Below are 18942 nucleotides of genomic sequence, written 5' to 3' on the forward strand. Positions count from 1 at the left end.
TCCTCTGACTCGGCCCACCAACCCCACTCAGTCCCCACCGACAATATCAACATTGCCTAATGACACCAGTATTGTAAGGGGGAGGATGATGGGACATATGGAGGAAAAGGGACTATGAGTATGTTAGTCAAGACGTGACTAATCCTACGTCCCGTCCCCTTTCCTGCATACGACATGAGCGATTACAAATGAATCTAGCCCCAGGGTGGAGAGGTGACGCTCCTTAAGTGAACAAGTTCCTTAGAACAGCCTGTCCGATAGCCCCGTCTGACTTCGAGCCAGCATCCAAACAGTAGTGCTTACAGAAAGCCGAAGGGGTGGCCCAGGTGGCCGCCCTGCTGCTGATCTGCCCCAGGACCTGCCTCTGGAATGCTGTGGCCTTTACTCTGACAGCGTGGGCATGCATGTTAGCTGGAAATGGTTTGTGTTGCCCTTCATAGGCCTCATTGATGGCTGAAAGCATCCACCTGGCTATCAAGGCCTTGAATGCCCGATAACCAGGCCTTGATCCCCCCCCACATTCAGTCCCCCCCCCCCACTTCAGCCCCCTCCACCCCCCCATAGCTAACACCATCTCCTCGTACTTTAGGCCAGAACAGGGGTTGTTCTAACTTCTCCTTGTTAAAAAGTAGTATAGGGTTCTGAAGCCACCAATGCCTGGATCTCGCCGACTTCGGCCAGAGGTGAGACCCCACCAACAAAGCGGTTTCCCTGATGCCTGAAGTGTTATTTTTGGGTATGTTTTTAACACACGAACACTTCGTGGGGTCCACTTTTTCAGCGTGGGAACTATTAATTATTCAGGTACCATTTAATGTGTGGCCTCAGAACTGATGTCCACGGATGGCATTGGTTTGAATTTTTTGTGCACCAGGGCACCCTACACTGCATTGACATCCCCACACAGGGTGTGGTTTCTTGATGGGCAGGTAGAGCCTGGTGAGGCCTGCCAGATGTCGCTTAACCACTGGGTTGGAGAAGACCACCTCAGAATTCCTGTAGGACCAGATGGCTGCCAAGTTGGTGCAGCAGGTGTCCATTTGCAAACCGAGCAAGGTGTGCAGAGAAGGAGAGCACAACGTCCAATTTGCAAGTAAAGCGGCAAGAGGGGGGTGGGGGGTGAACAATCTCTTTAGAGTCCGCCCAGTGGCAGAACCTAGTCCATTTACTCTTGTAGTGGCTCCTAGTAGCCTTGCTCCTAGCGCCCTGAATGATGTCTAGGTTTGCTTGAGACAGGCTTATATGCTTCAGTGTGACCTGTTCAGGAACCACTTTGCGAGAACTAATTTCTGTGGAGCGTGGTGGATAACCCTACCCCCCCCCTTGCTGTGAGAGGTGAGCTAGGCCCAGCATCGGGTGAATGGGTAGCCAGTCCAAGAGGTTGAGGAGCTCAAAGAACCATGGTCTTGCCGGCCACCACAGCTATCAGAATGATGCAGAGGTGACCCGATTCTCTTATCTTGCAGATCACCCTGTGGACCAAGGGCGTGGGAGGGAATGCATACTCAAGTCATGCCATTCTATTTCGAATGCGTACCCCAGGTAGCTAGGGCCTTGCCAATAAGTGAACTGCTGGCACTTCCTGTTGGACAGGAGGCAAAGAGGTCGATCTCAGGATGCCCCCATCGGCTGAATACCCTGATCAGGACCGGATCGTTCAATTACCATTCATAATTGTCCACTACCAGGTTGGACTCCCCCGGGAGGTGGATTGCAGTCAGGTGCACTAGGTTGCACAGTTGAGGGGACCTGGTGCCACCCTGCTTGTTGACATAATACATGCTGGTGGAATGGTCAGTTAGGATGACGACGACTTTGCCCCCAATGAGCGGAAGGAAAGCCTTGCGAGCTAGCCAGATACCTTTTGTTGCTTGTGCCAGTGCTGACTGAGAACGGCCAGGTTGTCTAGATCAGTTTGAAGCCCCGGAACCCACCGAACAACCACCCCTTAACTAAGCGATGATGCGACTGGGTGTTAGGCCTTTGGCATGGCCTTCGTGAGCATAAAACCTTTGCAGTTTGGGAACTTTATGTAGCTACTCATCAGTGGTGGAATGAAATATTGCCACCCTTGAATGGAAGGTCCAATATGGGTTCCTGGACGTCCAGGTTATACTTGGCAGCGTGTAGCCAGGCTGTCCTGTCCATGGCAATACAGGTGGCCCAGCCTGAGGTATCAATGTGGGCCAGGTGTTGTCTGATTTGGTCTTTCAGTTGGAAATTCACCATCATGAATAAGAAGGCTATGCTGCTGACAAAAGAAATGATACATTGCCATCTAGTGGTGGAAAGTATGCTTTTTTTAATGAATAAATCAAAGCGTACACGGTACGCAGTACAAAATTAAATGGTCTGCATTTGCCATATTTACATGCGTAAAAGGGCAAGATACGCACGTTAACTGGTAGGCTGGCTCCAACACAGGAAGGGAATGTTCTGAAGAGGCCCTTTCGGAACCTCAATAAGCCTGTGCGACCACAGGGAGAGCTTGCCTGGAGCCCACGTGTTCCGGGATAGGGCAGCCAAGTGGATTGTGATGGAAGCATGGGCAAGGCCAGACTTGGCAAACGAGAGCAGGTATGGAAGAAGCTGTGGAGAGGTCTTGCACAGCAGTGAAACCTGTGGCTGGCACCACTGTAAAATGCTTGTGCTTGTAGCAAGCACAGAGGGGGCTCTGGCCTTGGCTAGAATTTTCCTGCATTCTAAAGGCAACAAGTAGAGTACAAATTCTAGGGCTGCAGGAACCAGGCTGTTGACCACCCTCTGGAGTGTAGGTCTGGGAGTGGAGGCAGTTTGATGGCTGGAACCACTGACAGATGGAGAATGACCAAGTACCAGATCTGTCTGGGCAGAGGGGGACAAAGCCAAGCGAGTAGGGGGCCCAAAGACTGCAGAACCCCACAAATTGAATTCTGCCTCAACACCACAGGCGGGACTGTTCCTCTCTGCTTTTCCACCATTGCACGAATGCTTCAACATTTGGTACTCTGACCTAATTCACCATCAGTGACTCCATACGTCAGACTACCTCCTCTTACTGACCTGCTCTCCAGAGACGGCGGGTCAATACTACACCATCCAGAGGCCCTCAATGTGACAGTTTGGCTCCTGAAGCCCTAGAATGCAGACATACCATTGCTTCCTAAATTCAAGCACATCCTATCAAGGGCTTGAGCATCTTCCACACCGCCATATTATAAGCACAAACGGAAACGTTTTTCAGCATGGTGTGAATCTAAGCAGCTCAACCTGTTCCACATCTGAGCTGCTAAAGTCGTTGCCATGCTTCCCATCTGTTGCAGAAGCAAGTTTTGCAAGGTAGATTTAGCAGCCATTCCTGCGGCACGCACTACACAGCCTTTTCCCTGGTCAGAGGCTCAAAATAATTGCCCAAGTGTCTGTCTTGCATTGCTATCCTCTCTCAACCCCCCCCATTATACGAGCCCTGGCACCATCTGAATGTGGGACCTTCGGATGAGCCTCTTCACTGTGCTCTGTTAAAATTCCTCTCCTGGAAGATGGCATATTTCTAGTTTGCAAGCCTCCATGGTACTCTGGACAAACACCTTAGTTCATGCCTAAGGTTCCCTCAGCGTTCCACCTCAATGAAACGCTCATACTGCCAGTCTTTGGCTCTCCCTCTCCCCTGGCGGATCAAGTCTTGCACCATGTCTCACGAGCCCCCTATGTGGCTCACAAAACACTACCACCAATTTTTTATTTCAGATCAGTGGGTAAGGGAAAAGCCCTAGCTAAATCTAGCTATCAGCGGTCAGCCAAGCAGTGCTTCACATAAGGCGACTGTTCAAGAGGCGAGTGGATTGCTTCCGTTGATTCATACCTCTGCCCATTGGTTGTGTATAAGTACTGCTGTATAACCCAATTCAATAAGCATGTGAATCCATTAAAGAATCAATGCTGGAGAAGGAGTTACTTCCCGCAACTCTGTTCTCCAGCATTGGTATCTAATGGATTCAAATTCTAGCCTCCCAAACTTCCCTCCTACCACTGACTGGCTCTTCTTGGATCATACCACCACACATTAACTGTGCTTCCAAATCAGAAGATGGCCGCCAGGGGTGGAGCTAAGGGTGGGCTGGGGAGCTGTCTCAGTGGCTGGGGGCAGAATGAAAAGTTACACTAAGTACTGAAGTGACAAGCATAGTTTTAAAACAAAGGTCAACTGCTTTAATTTTACAGAGGATGCCCAGGCAGACAGGGAATATTCACATGTGAAGCCATGAAAGATACCAATGCGCTACAGTCTTGAATTTTGTGGAATCTTATAATAGAAACTATACATTTTCACTATGTGTAATGTGCTCTTGTGTTCTCTATTGGGATGAACTGTACTAGTCCACCACTATCCTCTCCTCCCTTGAGTGAAACCTCTTGCTACCCAAAAATAGTTGGATTTTATTTGGAACCCTACATTGCCTTAGGATAAATTGTTTCACACTTTAACCGTGGAAAATATCTTGTTCAGTATTTTAATCATTGCAGTCTTTAAAGTTGACCCTGAAGGTTCTGCCACATAACTAGGTGTGAAAGAAAAAGGTTGCGATGAAACCCGTTGTCTAGCTGAGAGTTAAGCTCCCTCCAACCCTCAAAGAGAAGAGCAAAATTGTCAGACCAACAAGATGGACAGAAGCATGTGAATCTAAAACGGATTCAAGCAACAAAATACAGTGTGCAGCCCTGCAGCCACTCTACCCATTTGTTGGTACTGAATAGCCAACTGTCTGGAAAAGATTGAATCTGCATGTTTTGTCAATGTAAATTGGAAACAAGATTGTTTCAATGAGGTGGTGATACACATGCACGTCCGATGTTGGAAACTAAGGCTGGCACTTGTGAGCACTTCGAACACAAGTGCTTTTTATTTTAACCTAACCGCTGCAGAAATCAACCCTTAAACAGAAGGTAGTCCCTCTTACAGCCAACTACATGTAACCCTGCCCTTTAAACAATGGATACACGCACAAAGCAACATTTTCGTATAAAGATCATTTACCTCCTCGAAAGCCACCACCTCTGCCACCGTCTCCACCAGCACCAACTTCGCCACCTCTGCCACCACGGCCTGGTAGCCCACCTCGATTGCCTTCTGGAGCACCACGATTGAAGCCGCTGCCACCACGACCACGGAAGCCACCGCCACCAGCTCCGCCACGATTTCCAAAACGCTTCTCAGGGTTCGGTCCAGCCCTCTTGCCTTCTTCATTGTACTGCTTCACTAAAATTTCTGCTTCTTCCTTCTGAAGTTCGATGTAGATTACTTCATCCAGGAATTCACCAGCCACTGGCAAGGTGTAGTTTGCTGTTTAGAATGAAATCAGAAGGGGGAAAAAATGTGTTGGTTGTTTCTAACCCATGCTTACACAAGATGCAGAAAGCCAGTGCTTTAAGCAGAAAGCAAACATCAAGAAAGATTCTAAAGGAGGGGCAGGTAGTTTAGGCAAGGGTGGCCCGCTTTATACAATGTATCAGGAGATTTCGCACTGGTCATCTCAGGTAGTCTTGTTAGCATCCAATCAGCATATTCAATCATTCGTTACAGCACCATTCAACCAAGAGCACGTTGGGACCAAAATTACAATGAACGCCCTGGGAGCGACCAGAGGCCAAAAATGTGGGAGGTGCCATTATTATGAGAGGGCGGTCAAGAACCTGGTTGTCACCCATGTCTAAATGGTGTGCATGGGCACAGCTCAGGTATACTATGGACTAAGGGGTAGTATTTTAGTTATGTGGGAAGCTTGTTAAAACTAGGTTCATTCTTATGACACAAGTATGTGCAATGCTGTGCGTTATATTCAAGTGCAGGGTATGTGGAATGAGACACTGCCTTCCGCTAAGTCAGGCGATCCAAGTGAGATGTTGCCATCCCTAGTTCCTTCTAGTGCGAAAACAAGGACACCCTATTTTATGATTACATGCGGCGCGAGCAAGCGGTCCGAGGTGCCTGGTTGCCGTCCCTACAGGATAACCAGCGTGATTCTCCCCCTCTCTCCGCCCCCCCCCCCCCCCGGTAAATATAGTGCTATGCATTGCCCTCTCAGAGCCTGCATAAGGGTTCCGATACCTGGCCCACTGACAGGATTTGTTGTAGGTGCGAGTTGCTGGAGGGACTACCCAAGTCCTCCACTTGTGCTCGATGTCCCACAAAGAAGGTTGGCTGGCAGAGCAAAGCGGTTTAAAGGAAGAGGCTAGTAGCTGAAGGATGGCCAGGTAAGGAGAGTGAAGGGGGAGCGAGTGCAGCAGGATGAAACGTGTGCGATAGGAAGGGAGAGTGCAGGATTTGAGGGCTTTCCTGAAGGCCAGGTGATCCTCTGATGCAGAGGTGGAGGGAATTCCAGAAAGTGGGTGAACAGAGAAACAGGCACCACCTAATCTGGAGAATTTGACAGGAGGGGGGCTACATGGTGTGCAGATCCTGATCTGAGGATTCTGGTGTCGTGGTAGCGAGTGAGCTTGTTTTGGGGCATTCCAGGGCTTTGTGGATTGCGCAGTGGGTAATGCACATGGCTTTGAAGGCACCCTGTCGGCTGATGGGCAGCCAGTGGAGTGTCCAGAGTGCAAGGAGACTTCCTGCACTAGCTGAGGGATGTGGTTTTCGTGCCTGGCCACGGGTGGTATACGAGAACACTTTCGTTGGAATTCCAGAGGAATTCCGTGGGTCAGAGCATCCAACGGTCGGTGGCCATTGTCTTCCGCACAAGGAAGTTCGCCAGCCGGCCTACAACCAGGGTGCGCGGGTGGGGGCCTGACATCCCAGCCGTGCTTCGCTGTGGAGTCGCCGCCTTGGGGACGTTGGCGACAAGAGCGGCCTCCTCCGGGCTTGCTGCGGCCCATGTAGGCCTCCTGGGTCGAAGAGCGGGACAGTTGACGGTAGGACGACGTGAAGCCACCGAAGCCTTTGGAGGAACCCTGGGACTTTTCTCTGAGGGACTTTCCTCCTGAGGTCCGAAAGGACAGTCGTCACTGCTGAAGCGTGCCCAAAGCACGCGCCGTCTCGGTATCCGTCTTGATGGCTTGAAGAGACTCGTCCACAGTCTTGCCGAAAAAGTAATCCCCAAAGGGCATGTCCAACACCCTCGACTGCACATCCTGGCAGAAGTTAGTCTTCAACCAACCCCGCCGAAAAAGGCAAACGCTGTTGCACTTGTGGCAGAACCCTGTGTCGGCGATGTCCGTGGCCACTGTGATGACATGGTCCGATGCCACCTCGCATTCCTGCAGGATCTCCAGCGTTTCCACTCTTGTTGCCGGGAAGGAAGCCCAGGAAGGTAGCGATCTTGAACCATAGCTCCCTGTCATAACTAGCCACAATGGCGAGGGGATTGGCCGCCTTGACCTTGCTGTCTGGGGGGGGGGGGGGGCGCGCAGGGGGCCATTGATGCAGACGAACCCGCAGACTTCCTAGCTGCTGCAGAGACCACCGAATCCGGGGAAGGCTGTGATCTCAAGCACTTGGGTGCAGAATCTGGCACCCTGTACTTTCTCGTAGCGGTCCCTCTTCGTCCAAAATGACGTCCAACAGCGGACTAGAAAGCACAGTCTTCCGGTGCTGGTACAGGAAGCCTTCCTTTTCCTCTAGAGCTAGTTGGAACAATTCCGAGGCCCTAGAGATCATGGAATGAGCCAATCTCGTCGGGCAGAGGCGCTCTGGGCGGTGGGGACAGGAGGTTGCCGTTTCTGGTTCCGTCTCGTCCCTAGTCAGAGGGGAGGCGTTGGATGGCAAGAAGGTGGAGTATGAACTCTTTGGAGGGCCCAGGTGCCGCAGGGTCTCCCACTGGTAACAGGGGCATCCTTGTGCACAGGGTGTGCAAGGCCTGAAAGATGTCCAAAAAAATCTCTGCTGGCTACTGCAGCAGAGGGGACAGCGGCGTAATGTCCTCGGATCCTGAACGCCCCTGCTCCTCCTCGGTTTCTTCGGCACTCCACATCTGCCTCGTCGGGGTCCTTCCCATAGGACCTGGCCTCGAACTTCTTGTCCATATGGTCTCAAGAAAAGAAAGCTCCTCTGAAATGTCTGCCCTGTAGGGCTACTGTGCCCCCCCCCCCCCCTTCTCCACAGTCGGGGAGATGACTGGCACAGTCTTCACTGGGGTCTTCTCTATGGGCAGAAAAGATTCCTCCAGACGGGGAAACTCTCGCTCTGGAGGCTCTCTCCTGTGAGCCCGCATCAACAGCCTTCGCCAGGGACGCTGAGTGGACCTGGGCCTTCACGACCGTGGTCACGCTTGGGGCATTCCCCCGCTCGGAACGGGGGGGGGGGGGGGGTTTGGCAACGGCGCCACGCTCCCCTTGGCCTGGCCTTCTCCAGAAGTTTACATGGATAAGACAAGACTTACTCTTCACCAAACCAGACGATTGGCTCGTGGTCAAAAGGTGCCAGAGAGGCAGTGCCTGATCTGGCCGCCGAGGAGCCCGCCTCAACGGCGCTCCTGGTGCTTTGCCTTACGTTGAGCCCCCGTCACCGGATCGCCCAGGTCTAGAAGACCGCTCCGATTTCTTCTTGTGGCTGGGTGAGGCACGCTACTGGGACTCACCCATAGCGGGGGCCTTTGTAGCCACTCGGTAAGCCACTTGCGACGGTCCTTCATGGCGCGGGGAATCAAACTTGCAGAACGCACAGGCCTCCTCCACGTGCGTTTGGTCGGTATGCAGGCAGTAGAGGCACAGTAGAGGCACAGTAGAGGCACAGGGAGTGCCCATCGTCCAGGAAATGTTCCGTAGGCCACATCCATGGCAAATCCTGAACAGAGGCGTGGAGTCTCCTCCATCCTCCGCCATGACCACGTTGCGTAGGCCTCAAAGAATCTTCTGGAATCCTCCAAGAAGGGAACTCGAATCGCCCTCGATCGCATAGAAGGTTCCGGAAAGAAGGTCCCTGTTAGTTGGATGATGGCTCGATTGAGCTTGAGGCTCAATTGACCGAAAAAAGAGCAAAACTAGACAATTCGCAAAACACAGTAAAAGCTCGAGCGCTATAGCACGAGGACTCCCAAGACTTGAACATGTGGTAAAAATCTGAAGGCCGCCAGAGGAGAAGCTTCGGGAGAGGGCAGTATGTCCCAGAGACCAGTGATTGGTTAGGAGAAAGAGTTGAGAAGGGAAACAAACAGATTTACAGAGGATTCCCAGCCTGACAGGGAATATTCATGAGCATGCAAATCCATGCCAGACCCCATGCTGGAGAAAAATTGGAAGCGTTTTGCGACTTGGTGCCGGTCACAGATCAACCCTCTGAGGGTCACGGCCCCTCATGAACTTCTGTATTTATAGTCATTGGCTAGATCGGGGCTGGCGAACGCCTCCATCAAGGTACATCTGGCGGCTATCTCTCGCTAAAGCAGGACTCCGGGGCGGTCTTCACTGTGGTTGCAACTTCTAGTCAAAGAATTCATCAGGGACCATTCTGCTAAATGTGGTGCTGACTAGGCTCATTTGAACCTATGCATTCAGCTCTGCTCAAGTTTTTTGTGGAAGACAGCTTTCCTCGTGGCCGTCAACTCCGCAAGATTAGGTGAGATCCAGGCCCTGTCCTGCAAGCAGCCTTACTCTACTTTCCATGAGACAAGGGTGGTGCTGCGACACAGCCCTCCTTCATGCCCAAGGTTCCACCTCAACGAGCCCTTGGTGCTACCTGTGCTTTTCCCGACGCCTTCGTCCCCAGCTGGAAGGACTTTGCACGCTGGATGTGGCTCGAGTGCTGAAGTGTCATGTGACCCTTTCGAAGAGTTTCCGGAAAACCTCTGCTTTTTGTGAACCATGGTCCTGTGAACCATGGAAAGCCCTGTCCAAGTCTTCCATTTCCAGGTGGCTCTCAGGCTGCATCACTCATGGTCACCGGTTGGCAAACCGACTGCTGCCTGGCCGTCCGAGAGCCCATTCTACCACAGCGATCGCTGCGACAACGGCATTCCGTCTAGTGTGCCCCTGCTGGGCATTTGCATGGCTGCTACCTGGAGGTAGACGCACACCTTCACAAAATTCTATTGCATCAATAGGGATTCCAGGGAGGAGTCCAGAGTCAGCCAAGCAGTGCAACCTGCTCGCTTGAAGGTGAGCCTGGTGAGGAGGTAAGAGATTACTGAGCCTTGCCACCACCCGTGGTTGTGTAATTGTGTACTGCTGTGTATTCTTTATTCATGAGCATGTGAATCCATGTCAGACCCCATGCTGGAGAAGGAACAAGTTACTTACAACTGTTCTTCAGCATGGGTCTGGCATGGATTCATATGCAAACCTTCCCGCCTGCCCCCATGCAGCTCTTCGCTTGGTCCTACTGACACTTTACGTGCTACCAAATCTGAAGATGGCTGACCGAGGAGGGGCTTTGGGAGAGGGCCGTCATTGGCTGGGGTGGGGGGGGGGGGGGGGGGGGGGCAGTATGACCCAGAGCTCAGATAATTTTTTCTTTTACTGAGGATTCCTAGGCTGACAGGGATATTCATGACCATGTGAATCCATGCCAGACCCATGCTGGAAAACAGTTACAGAAAAGTAACTTGTTCCTTCCTGATCATCTTCCAGTGCCTGCTGGGTGACCATATCTATTTTAGAGGTTCAGAGCCTTAGTTCTCCAGGAGATTCCCGTCAAGTGTGGAGTTACCAGGCTTGAACGTCTTTCACAGCTTGGCATCATCATCTGTGGTGTCAGATTTCAAAACTATACTGGGCTAAGTGATTGCAGGTTTATGGTCTTCCCTGTCTCGTTTGGTCTGCAATTGTTTATTCCAAGACATCTCATTGTGCAGATACATCCAGTTCTGCTGGACTTACAATTGCATTCTAGATGGATGGCTGGTGCTCAGAGAAACCTGAAGGTAAAGCAGTGTCTGGAAATGCATATTGGATGACACCTTCTCAGTGTGCAGTTATTTCCAGTTTTTTGTATCAGACTAAAGCACATCTTAAACATGACCGGTACTCTGAACCCAAATGTTAAGCAACAGACCAGGCAGTTTTATTGTGGTGTGTCCGACGGACATGGTTATGTGCAGCAGGGGTTGCCTGGTGAGTGGTCTGAGTATTGATAAGCGACAGCACATTACTGTTACTTGCAGGAGCTTCCCATGTCAGATTCCTTGCCTGATTTAGCAGTGTAATCCCTTGAAGGTTGAATAAAGTCACTCCAATTCTAATGCTGGATTGTAAGGGCTATTGGGAATTTTTGTATGAGTGGATGCTATAGAATGATATCTTTGGCTAAAGTTTTTATACCACAGTCCTTGGGCGCTTTGGCGGAATTGTTAAGCAAGAGGGTAAGGGGGTTTAAGTTAGGACTGATCAGGAGAAAAGAGCAAAATAGCTGTGATATGCTGTTGGCAGCTTCAGTTCGGATCACATCGTTCGCGGAGCACAAGTGTGTTTTTGGGTTGGTAGCCAAGGTTCGGTGTTTTTTTGTTGCGGTATAGTAAGTGTACGGTTTGTGCTGTAAAGGTATGGTTGCGCTTAGTTCAAAGTTTGACAGGCATATGTAGAAGGGTAAGATGTTTTTTTAGTAGGGTTGATTAGTGGCAGTACCCCATCCTACTCCCAATGATCTGACTGTGGACCGTGTCTGTTCCTCGTTTGTTTATTCTGGTGTGCTACACTTACCACTATGTTGTGTGCAGAAAAGTGGGTCCTCAATGGGATATTCAGTGGCAGTACCTTCCACCCCCAGCGATCAGACGAACTGCTGCCTACATTCCCTTCCCCCTTTATACACCATGGTGTACAGCAACCACCACCCCCACAGGCTCCTCCAAGGGCAGATAGACTCATCACGGTCTATCAATTCTGAGATTGGGATGCCTCTCCCACCCATTTATTCTCCAAAGCTCTTGGTCAGTGGACCAATTATTGGGCCCTGTGAAGGGCACAATGGAGCCAACACCAGTGTACTCAAGCCCAGCAGGAAACTCAGCGAAGCCCTACATAAAGGATTCAAGGACAACCCGCTCCACACACTCCCAGTAAATCTAAAGTAACATGGCAAGAGAAAGTAAAAGAAATAGCACACGTAGTTCACACAAAGGACAGCTGCAGCCCAATGCTTATGTCCTTGTGTGGAGAAAAGAGTTGGCAGTTAGGGAATGAAGCATGCTGTGGAGCGTCATGATGCTTGCGGCATAGCTATTTTTGATATGCTGCTGGATAACATTAAGTTCCGGGTCCCCATTCCAGGGACTGTCTCAAGCATGGAGAGAGGGTGATGGAAAGCAGGAGTAATACATGCACACAGATGACCTATTCTATAAAAAGAATACCTTTCATTTCCAACACCGCATGATCTGGAACATCTTTCCCCTCCTCATCCGTACGTTTTACTATCCGATCTTGTAAATCTTCATCTGTGGGACATATCACTATGCCTTTACGTACAAAACCTTCAAACGGTCGCATCTTGCGCTTTTGGGCGGTTGGATAAACATTAGTCTACCAATGGAAAAAAACAATTCAGAAATATTTCAATGGGAAAAATGTGAACAGTTCAAAGACGCATAGTGTGAAACAGTAAATATGGCAAACTCCTAAGAACAAGTATGGACATAAGTGCATCATTTCAAGATTTAACTGCAGAAACTGATGTTCAGGTTTCAAGCAAGGGCTCAGTTTAAACTCCCACACACCCCCCACCCCCACCCAACCCACTGATTCAAGCAAGGGGTTTGCATGTGAATCCATGCCAGACCCATGCTGGCAAACAGTTAAAGGTAATTAACTTGTTCCTTCTCCAGCATGGGGTCTGGCATGGATGCACATGCTCATGAATAAAGAATACATAGCAGTACACATGCAACCACGGGAGATGGCAATGCTCAACATTAAGCATTTCAACACCTAACATTAAGCATCTTTTACCTCCTCACCAGGCTCACCTTCAAGCAAGCAGGTTGCGCAGCACTGCTTGACCAACTCTTGACTCCTCCCTGGAATCCTGGTCGACGCAGTAGAATCTCGTGAAGGTATGTGTCAACCTCCATATAGCAGCCCTGCAGATGCAGGGGCACACCAGACAGGAACACCATAGTTGCAGTGATCGCTCTGGTCAAGTGGGCTCTGGGATGGCCAGGCAACGGTCGGTTTGCCAATGGGTGATGCAGCCCGAGAGCCACCTGGAAATGGAAGCCTTGGAGAGCGCCTTCCCTTGGTTCACAAGGCCAAAGTTAACAGCTGTGCCCTCTTCGGAAAAAACATTTGCGGTCCACGTAGAACTTCAGCGTCTAGCCACATCCAGCAAGTGCAAAGTCCTCTCAGCCGGCTACGGGAAGAAAACAGGTAACACCAAGGGCTCGTTGAGATGAAAGTCAGACGGCACCTTGGGCATGAAGGAGGGGTGCGTCCGTAGCACTACCGTCGTTTTGTGAAACGTCAAGTACGGAGGTTTACAAGAGGGCCTGGATCTCTCCCACTCGGCGTGCGGAGGTGATTACCACAAGAAACACCGTCTTCCACGGTAAGAATGTCAGTGGCGCCCAATGCATAGGCTCGAACTGAGGACCCATGAGCCTAGTCAGCACCACATTGAGCTCCCATGCCGGGGCCGGAGCCTTCCCCGGTGGAACAAAGTCCTTTGATGAACTCCTTGACCAGGCGGTGTGACCACAGCGACAACCGCCCTGGAGTTCTGGTGAAGCAGGAGATCGCCGCCAAGTGAATCTTGATGGAAGCATGCCCTAGTCCTGCTTTGGCCAGCAACAAATCCAGCAGCACATGAGGGGCCGTAATTCGCAGGTCTATCTTCTGTGCACATCACCAGACGGCGAACCTCTTCCACTTAGGTCCTTAACATTTCAGTGTAGACGAAGCTCTGGCCTTGGCAAGTAAGTAGTTTCAGTCCGCTGGGATCTCGTATCCTCCAAACTCTAGCGCTGCAGGAGCCAGGCCTGTAAGCGACCATGGGTAGTGATGCAGGATCGCACCTCTGGCGAAAAGATCTGCAACTGCAAGAAGCTTGACTGGAGGGGACGCGGACAAGTCCAGAAGGTCCAGGTACCATATCTGTCTCAGCCACTCCGGTGCGACGAGGATCATCCTGCACCAGGACCGTCAGAACTGCTTGATGAGTCGCAAAGGCAATTTGGGGAGAGGGCGGGTGAAAACACAGTGGCCATCCCAGGAGAATGATAATGCATGTTCGTCACCGTCGCAAACAGATCGATGTGGGGATTGCCCCATCGTCGGAACAGATCCACTTGATCCTGCCAAAGCTTCCACTCGTGGCATGAGTGCATTTCCCTGATGAGGGAATCTAAGATGATGTTCTCCACTCCTGCCAGATGAAACGGGACGAATATCCCCAGTGCAACTGCCCAATGCCATAGGTCCTGTGCCTCTCTGGAGAGTGCTGGGGATCTGGTGCCCCCCTGCTTCCTGATGTAGAACATAGTGGCGGGATTGTCAGAAGACCCGTACCACCTTGCTCTTTAGGGACAGAAGGAAAGTCCTGCGGGCCCAAAACACTGCCTGTAGCTCCAGATGGTTGATATGCAACAGTTTCTCCTCAGGTAGCCACAGGCCTCTCGCGTTGAGATATCGTGTGTACGCCCCATCCTTCCAGGGAGGCGTCCGCCGTGACAGTCTCCTGATGAGGTGGGGTCTGGAATTCCAAGCCCACTGTGAGCGCAGTCACCCCACCACTGTATCGCTTGAGGGAAATTCTTGGTGAGATCTTGTCCTCAAAGCTTCCAGATGCCTGGATCCAACGGGCATCAAGGTACTCTTGCAGTGGCCGCATCCTGCACAGTCAAAGGTATAGCATGACAACATCATGCAGAGAAGGGACTTGGACCTCACACTTGCGATCTTCAGGGTCAACGGCCGTTGCACCTTGCCCAGGATGGCCCCTATCCTCTCCTCTGACGGAGACACCAGGCATGACACTTGAGTAGCGACCCCAGAAACAGTCTTGCCATGACAACAAGTATGACTTCACCGAGAATTCCAGCTCCGCCACAAAGAGCAGGAACTTGCGGTGTCCCTTGTGGCTGGGGATATGAAAGTAAGTCCAGCAATGACAGGCAATCCCCTCTTTCAGCTGTCCTAGCACGTGCTGAAGGATGAACATCCAAAACTTCTGGGATCAGATGTACTTGTTCAAGCGGCAGAGGTCCAGGATGGGCCTCCAACCGCCAGTCTTCTTCCTGACGAGGAAGTACCGAGAGTACACTCTGGAGCCTGTATGGGACGAGCTCTATTGCGCCCTTCAGCATGGCCCGCACCTCCAGCAGAAGGTGAGGAACGTGGTTTTCCTGCCTGGCCACAGGTAGTATGCGAGGACCTTTTCGTTGGAATTCCAGGGTGTGTCCATGGGCCAGAGCGTCCAGCACCCAGTGGAGGTGGTCTTCCACACGCCAAGTTCGCCAGCCGTCCTCCCACCGGGGTGCGCGTCCGACATCATGGCCAGTTCAGTCCTGCTTCGCTGTGCAGGCACCGCCTTGGGGACCTGGGCCACGACAGCGACCTCCTCCGGACTTGCTGCGGCCCCTGTTGATCTGAGCCGAAGAGCGGGATGGTTGACAGTAAGACGAGCTTCCTCCGAAGCCCTTGAAAGAACCTCCTCCTGAGGTCTGAAAGGACGGCTGTTGCAGGATGCCCAAAGCACAGGCCGGCTCGGTGTCTGCCTTGATGGCCTGGAGGGACTCGTCCACGGTCTTTCCAAATTATCCCTGTCAAAAGGCAATTCCAATACCTTCAACTGCACCTCCCGGCGAAAGTTGGTGGCCTTCAACCATCCCTGCCAAAGAAGGCAAATACAGTTGCCCATTTGGCGGAATCCTGTATCTGCAATATCCATGGCCACTGTGATGGCATGGTCCGATGCCACCTCCCCCTCCAATAGGATCCCCAAAGCTTCCGCGCTCTTGTCCTCATAAAGGAAGTCCAGGAAGGGAGCGATCTTACGAGCTCCCGGTCGTAGTGTGCCACGATTGGCCGCCTTGATGGTCGTTGCTGCCGATGTGTCATCCCATGGCGTCCAACTTCTTGCCCTCACTGTCCGGGGAGAAGAGAGTGGACGCCACAGAGCCAGAGGATTTCTTCCTTGCCACTGAGATTACTGAATCCGGGGAAGGCTGGGACCTCAAACACTTGGGCGCAGAGTCCGGCACCCTGTACTTTTTGTACTGGTCCCTCTTCGCCGGGGCAGACGGGTTCTTGATAAGAGAGAGTCCCTCGTCCCAAATGTCGTTCAACAGAGGGATCGACAGCCCGGTCTTCCTAGAGATCATATCTCGTCAGGCAGGGAGGCTCTGGGTGGTGGAGACAGGAGGTCTCCTAACCCACCATCTGTGCCAGTCCTTGCCATGTCCCTATCCTCCCTTGGTTGGGGGGGGTGGGGGGGGGGCTGTTTGACTGGTGAAAAGGCAGTGGAGGATCCACTGTCGTCCTTGGTAGGCGGTTCACCCGATGGTCCTGGCACCACCTTTTGAGACCCCCAGCAACTTTCTAGGATTTTATTTTTCACCTGAAAAGTGTGCGAGTCTTTTCCCCCCTGCTCTCATGCATTTTGATGTGTGTTTCACTTTGGTTATGGAGTTTTAAACCAACTCCATGTGCATCATCTTTTTCTGTGCGTCACAGCACCTTCAGTGCAGTGGCACAGGGAAGTCTTTCAGACTTCTAAAAGGTTTAAATACCTACTCTGGGACTGACTACCGTCTCCCAGAGCATGTAAAGTTAAATTGACTTTAGTAGTCTCTAAATTTACTGACCCAGGACACACCATCTTACTATAGAAGGCTGGAGGGATAGCTTAGCTTCCACCAATCAAAACACTAATGTAACAGTAAAATGTTACCCTTTCCTACTCTAAATGGCTGGTGGCAGTGGTTTAGATCAAAGTACCATGATTTTTCCCGACCGCTAACAACGGGTCAGCCATGTTTCAATATGGCACCCAAGACCCATCTGTAAAAACAGACTCTGGTCAGCTTTTTTCACCATTTCTTTTAGGAAAGGTCCTTGTGTTTGTCTCTGCAAGCCAAACCATGTTTGGTCCCTTTGTTTCAGTGCTGAAGCCCTCCTATGGTGCCCGAGTGTCTGGGGTGGACAGGATGTGAGGGAGGTGCCCGAAACTCCCTATGCTTAGTCTCCTAGGAGACCTGAATACACACTGGCGTGATTGGCCGGCTGGTTGTCCAGCAAGGACAGCCACCCTGCTGTGTGAGTGACAGCCAGGCTGGAATGAATGGGGAAAACTCTCAAAGCAGAGTCGACCACTGGAACAAAAAAGAACCGAAGACAAGCTAAAGGAAGAGGACTGCTACAACTCTTGGACGACCGGTGAAGCCCTGCTGCAGGTCTGAATGGCCTGAAACTCCATCGACAGAGAAGCCCTTCAAGGTTAACTTCTTCCTTCGAGTTTGGTGGGAACCAACTCGCAAGCCACCTGGACACCGTCCCCATCTGGTTGAATTTTCATCAGAGTGCTGCTGAAAACCGGATAGCCAGAGGGAAGGAAACCAGCTCGTGGACTTAAAGCACTCACACTTTTCCAAACCTCTTGCTAAAGCTTTTGGCCTCATCCCTGGGCAGGAACCTCCCGACGTCTTCTTGTGCCCACGACTGAAGCTCATGAACAGCGAGCTCTGCCAGGGCCAACTGCCTCAGCTACAGCTTTCTACATTGACATGGTACTGTGCAAACAAGGTCTGGAAATCTTTTCGGCCACCGAGAAAGTGTGAAACTTTCTTCAATTACGAAGGCTTGTCCTTCCCATAACATTCGTCAAACTTGTCGACTAGCCAAATTCTTGTAAGCTCTGTGGCAAAGACTTAACTTATTTACCAGAACTGTGCTATCCTATACAAAAGACTCTGAACCATTGACTTTGGCCCAGGCCTATTCAATTGCTGGTTGAATTTAACTGAAACCCTTTGCCCTGCCTATCAATGTATTTGGGCCGTCTATTCTATAACCTTGTCTTTTTACCCTTTTAATAAGCATCTGGAGTGGCATTTTGCTCCCACTTCATTTGGAGCTAAACTTTTACTTACCGGTTGTATTTGTGGTATTAGTGTGCGATATTGAGCTGCTTATGCTAGTGTAAGGTTTTTTAACTGAGTAAATAAATGTATATTTTACCAAGAAACCTTGACCAGTTTATTTGAACCACTGTATTTGTTGGTCCTTTGGGTAACTTGTTCTACTGCTCACTTTACTGTGTAGTACAGGCTTGTACCAAAGGTGAAATTGTGCTTACACTTGTAGCCCTAATTGCCTGTAGTGTTCCCTTAGGGTACTGCAGGTGATTCTGCCCAACACCGTTGGATCTACCGGCGCCGCAGGATCCTCAGTCAGCGGAAAGGGGCATCCTCGTCCGGATCGCGGAACCACAAGGTGTGGAGTGCATGGAGAAGGTCCACCGAAATGTCCGCTGGGGTTGAGGTGGTTGCTGAGGTGGCGGTAGCAGTGTGGGGACCCTCCAACTCCTCCACGCCCTGCTCGGTCTCGTCGCCACTTGACGTCTCCTTCGGCAGGGTCCCTCCCGTAGGCCATGGCCTCGACAAATTTCATTCTCCAAAACTGTCTTGAGATTGCAAAGCTCCTCAGGTGAGGTCCGTGGCCTTGCAGGACTACCATGGCCCCCCCACACCCCTTCTGTTCGACCAGGTGAGACTTTTCAGGGAGAGGACGGGCATCACCTTCACTGGCGTCTTCTCAATAGGTTGAAATGATTCCCTCCTGGCAGGCAGGGAGACGCGTGTTGGCGGCCCGTTCACTGCGAACCAGCGGCCTTCACTAGGGACACCAGGCCTTCAAGGAATGGCTTTGCCTGGTGAATCTGGGCCTGCACGACCTTGGTCGCGCTAGGGGCCTTCACCTTATGGTCAGTGCCCTGCTCCCCTTGTCCTTTTCGATGGTCTTTCTGGGGCTTCTCCAGAAGCTTACCTGGGTTGCCAGGCTTACTCTTCGCCAGAGCGTTGGCTCGTGGTCGAATGTACC

The 18942-nt window shown here is 51.3% G+C and overlaps 1 protein-coding gene across 2 annotated transcripts in view; it reads right to left on the reverse strand.

The window, feature by feature from the left end:
- The window catches only part of HNRNPUL1 (heterogeneous nuclear ribonucleoprotein U like 1), a 116336-nt gene that overhangs the window by 47281 nt on the left and 50113 nt on the right, over nt 1-18942 (reverse strand). For both annotated transcript variants that reach the window (XM_069644404.1, XM_069644403.1), the window contains exons 11-12: nt 12264-12432; nt 5015-5320 (exon numbers count right to left, since the gene is read on the reverse strand). In XM_069644404.1, coding sequence (XP_069500505.1) covers nt 5015-5320; nt 12264-12432 — 475 coding nt within the window. The remainder of the gene's footprint in view (nt 1-5014; nt 5321-12263; nt 12433-18942) is intronic.

The sequence above is a fragment of the Ambystoma mexicanum genome, chromosome 2p (genome assembly GCF_040938575.1).
Source record: "Ambystoma mexicanum isolate Mex_15411 chromosome 2p, UKY_AmexF1_1, whole genome shotgun sequence".
Classification (NCBI taxonomy): domain Eukaryota; kingdom Metazoa; phylum Chordata; class Amphibia; order Caudata; family Ambystomatidae; genus Ambystoma; species Ambystoma mexicanum.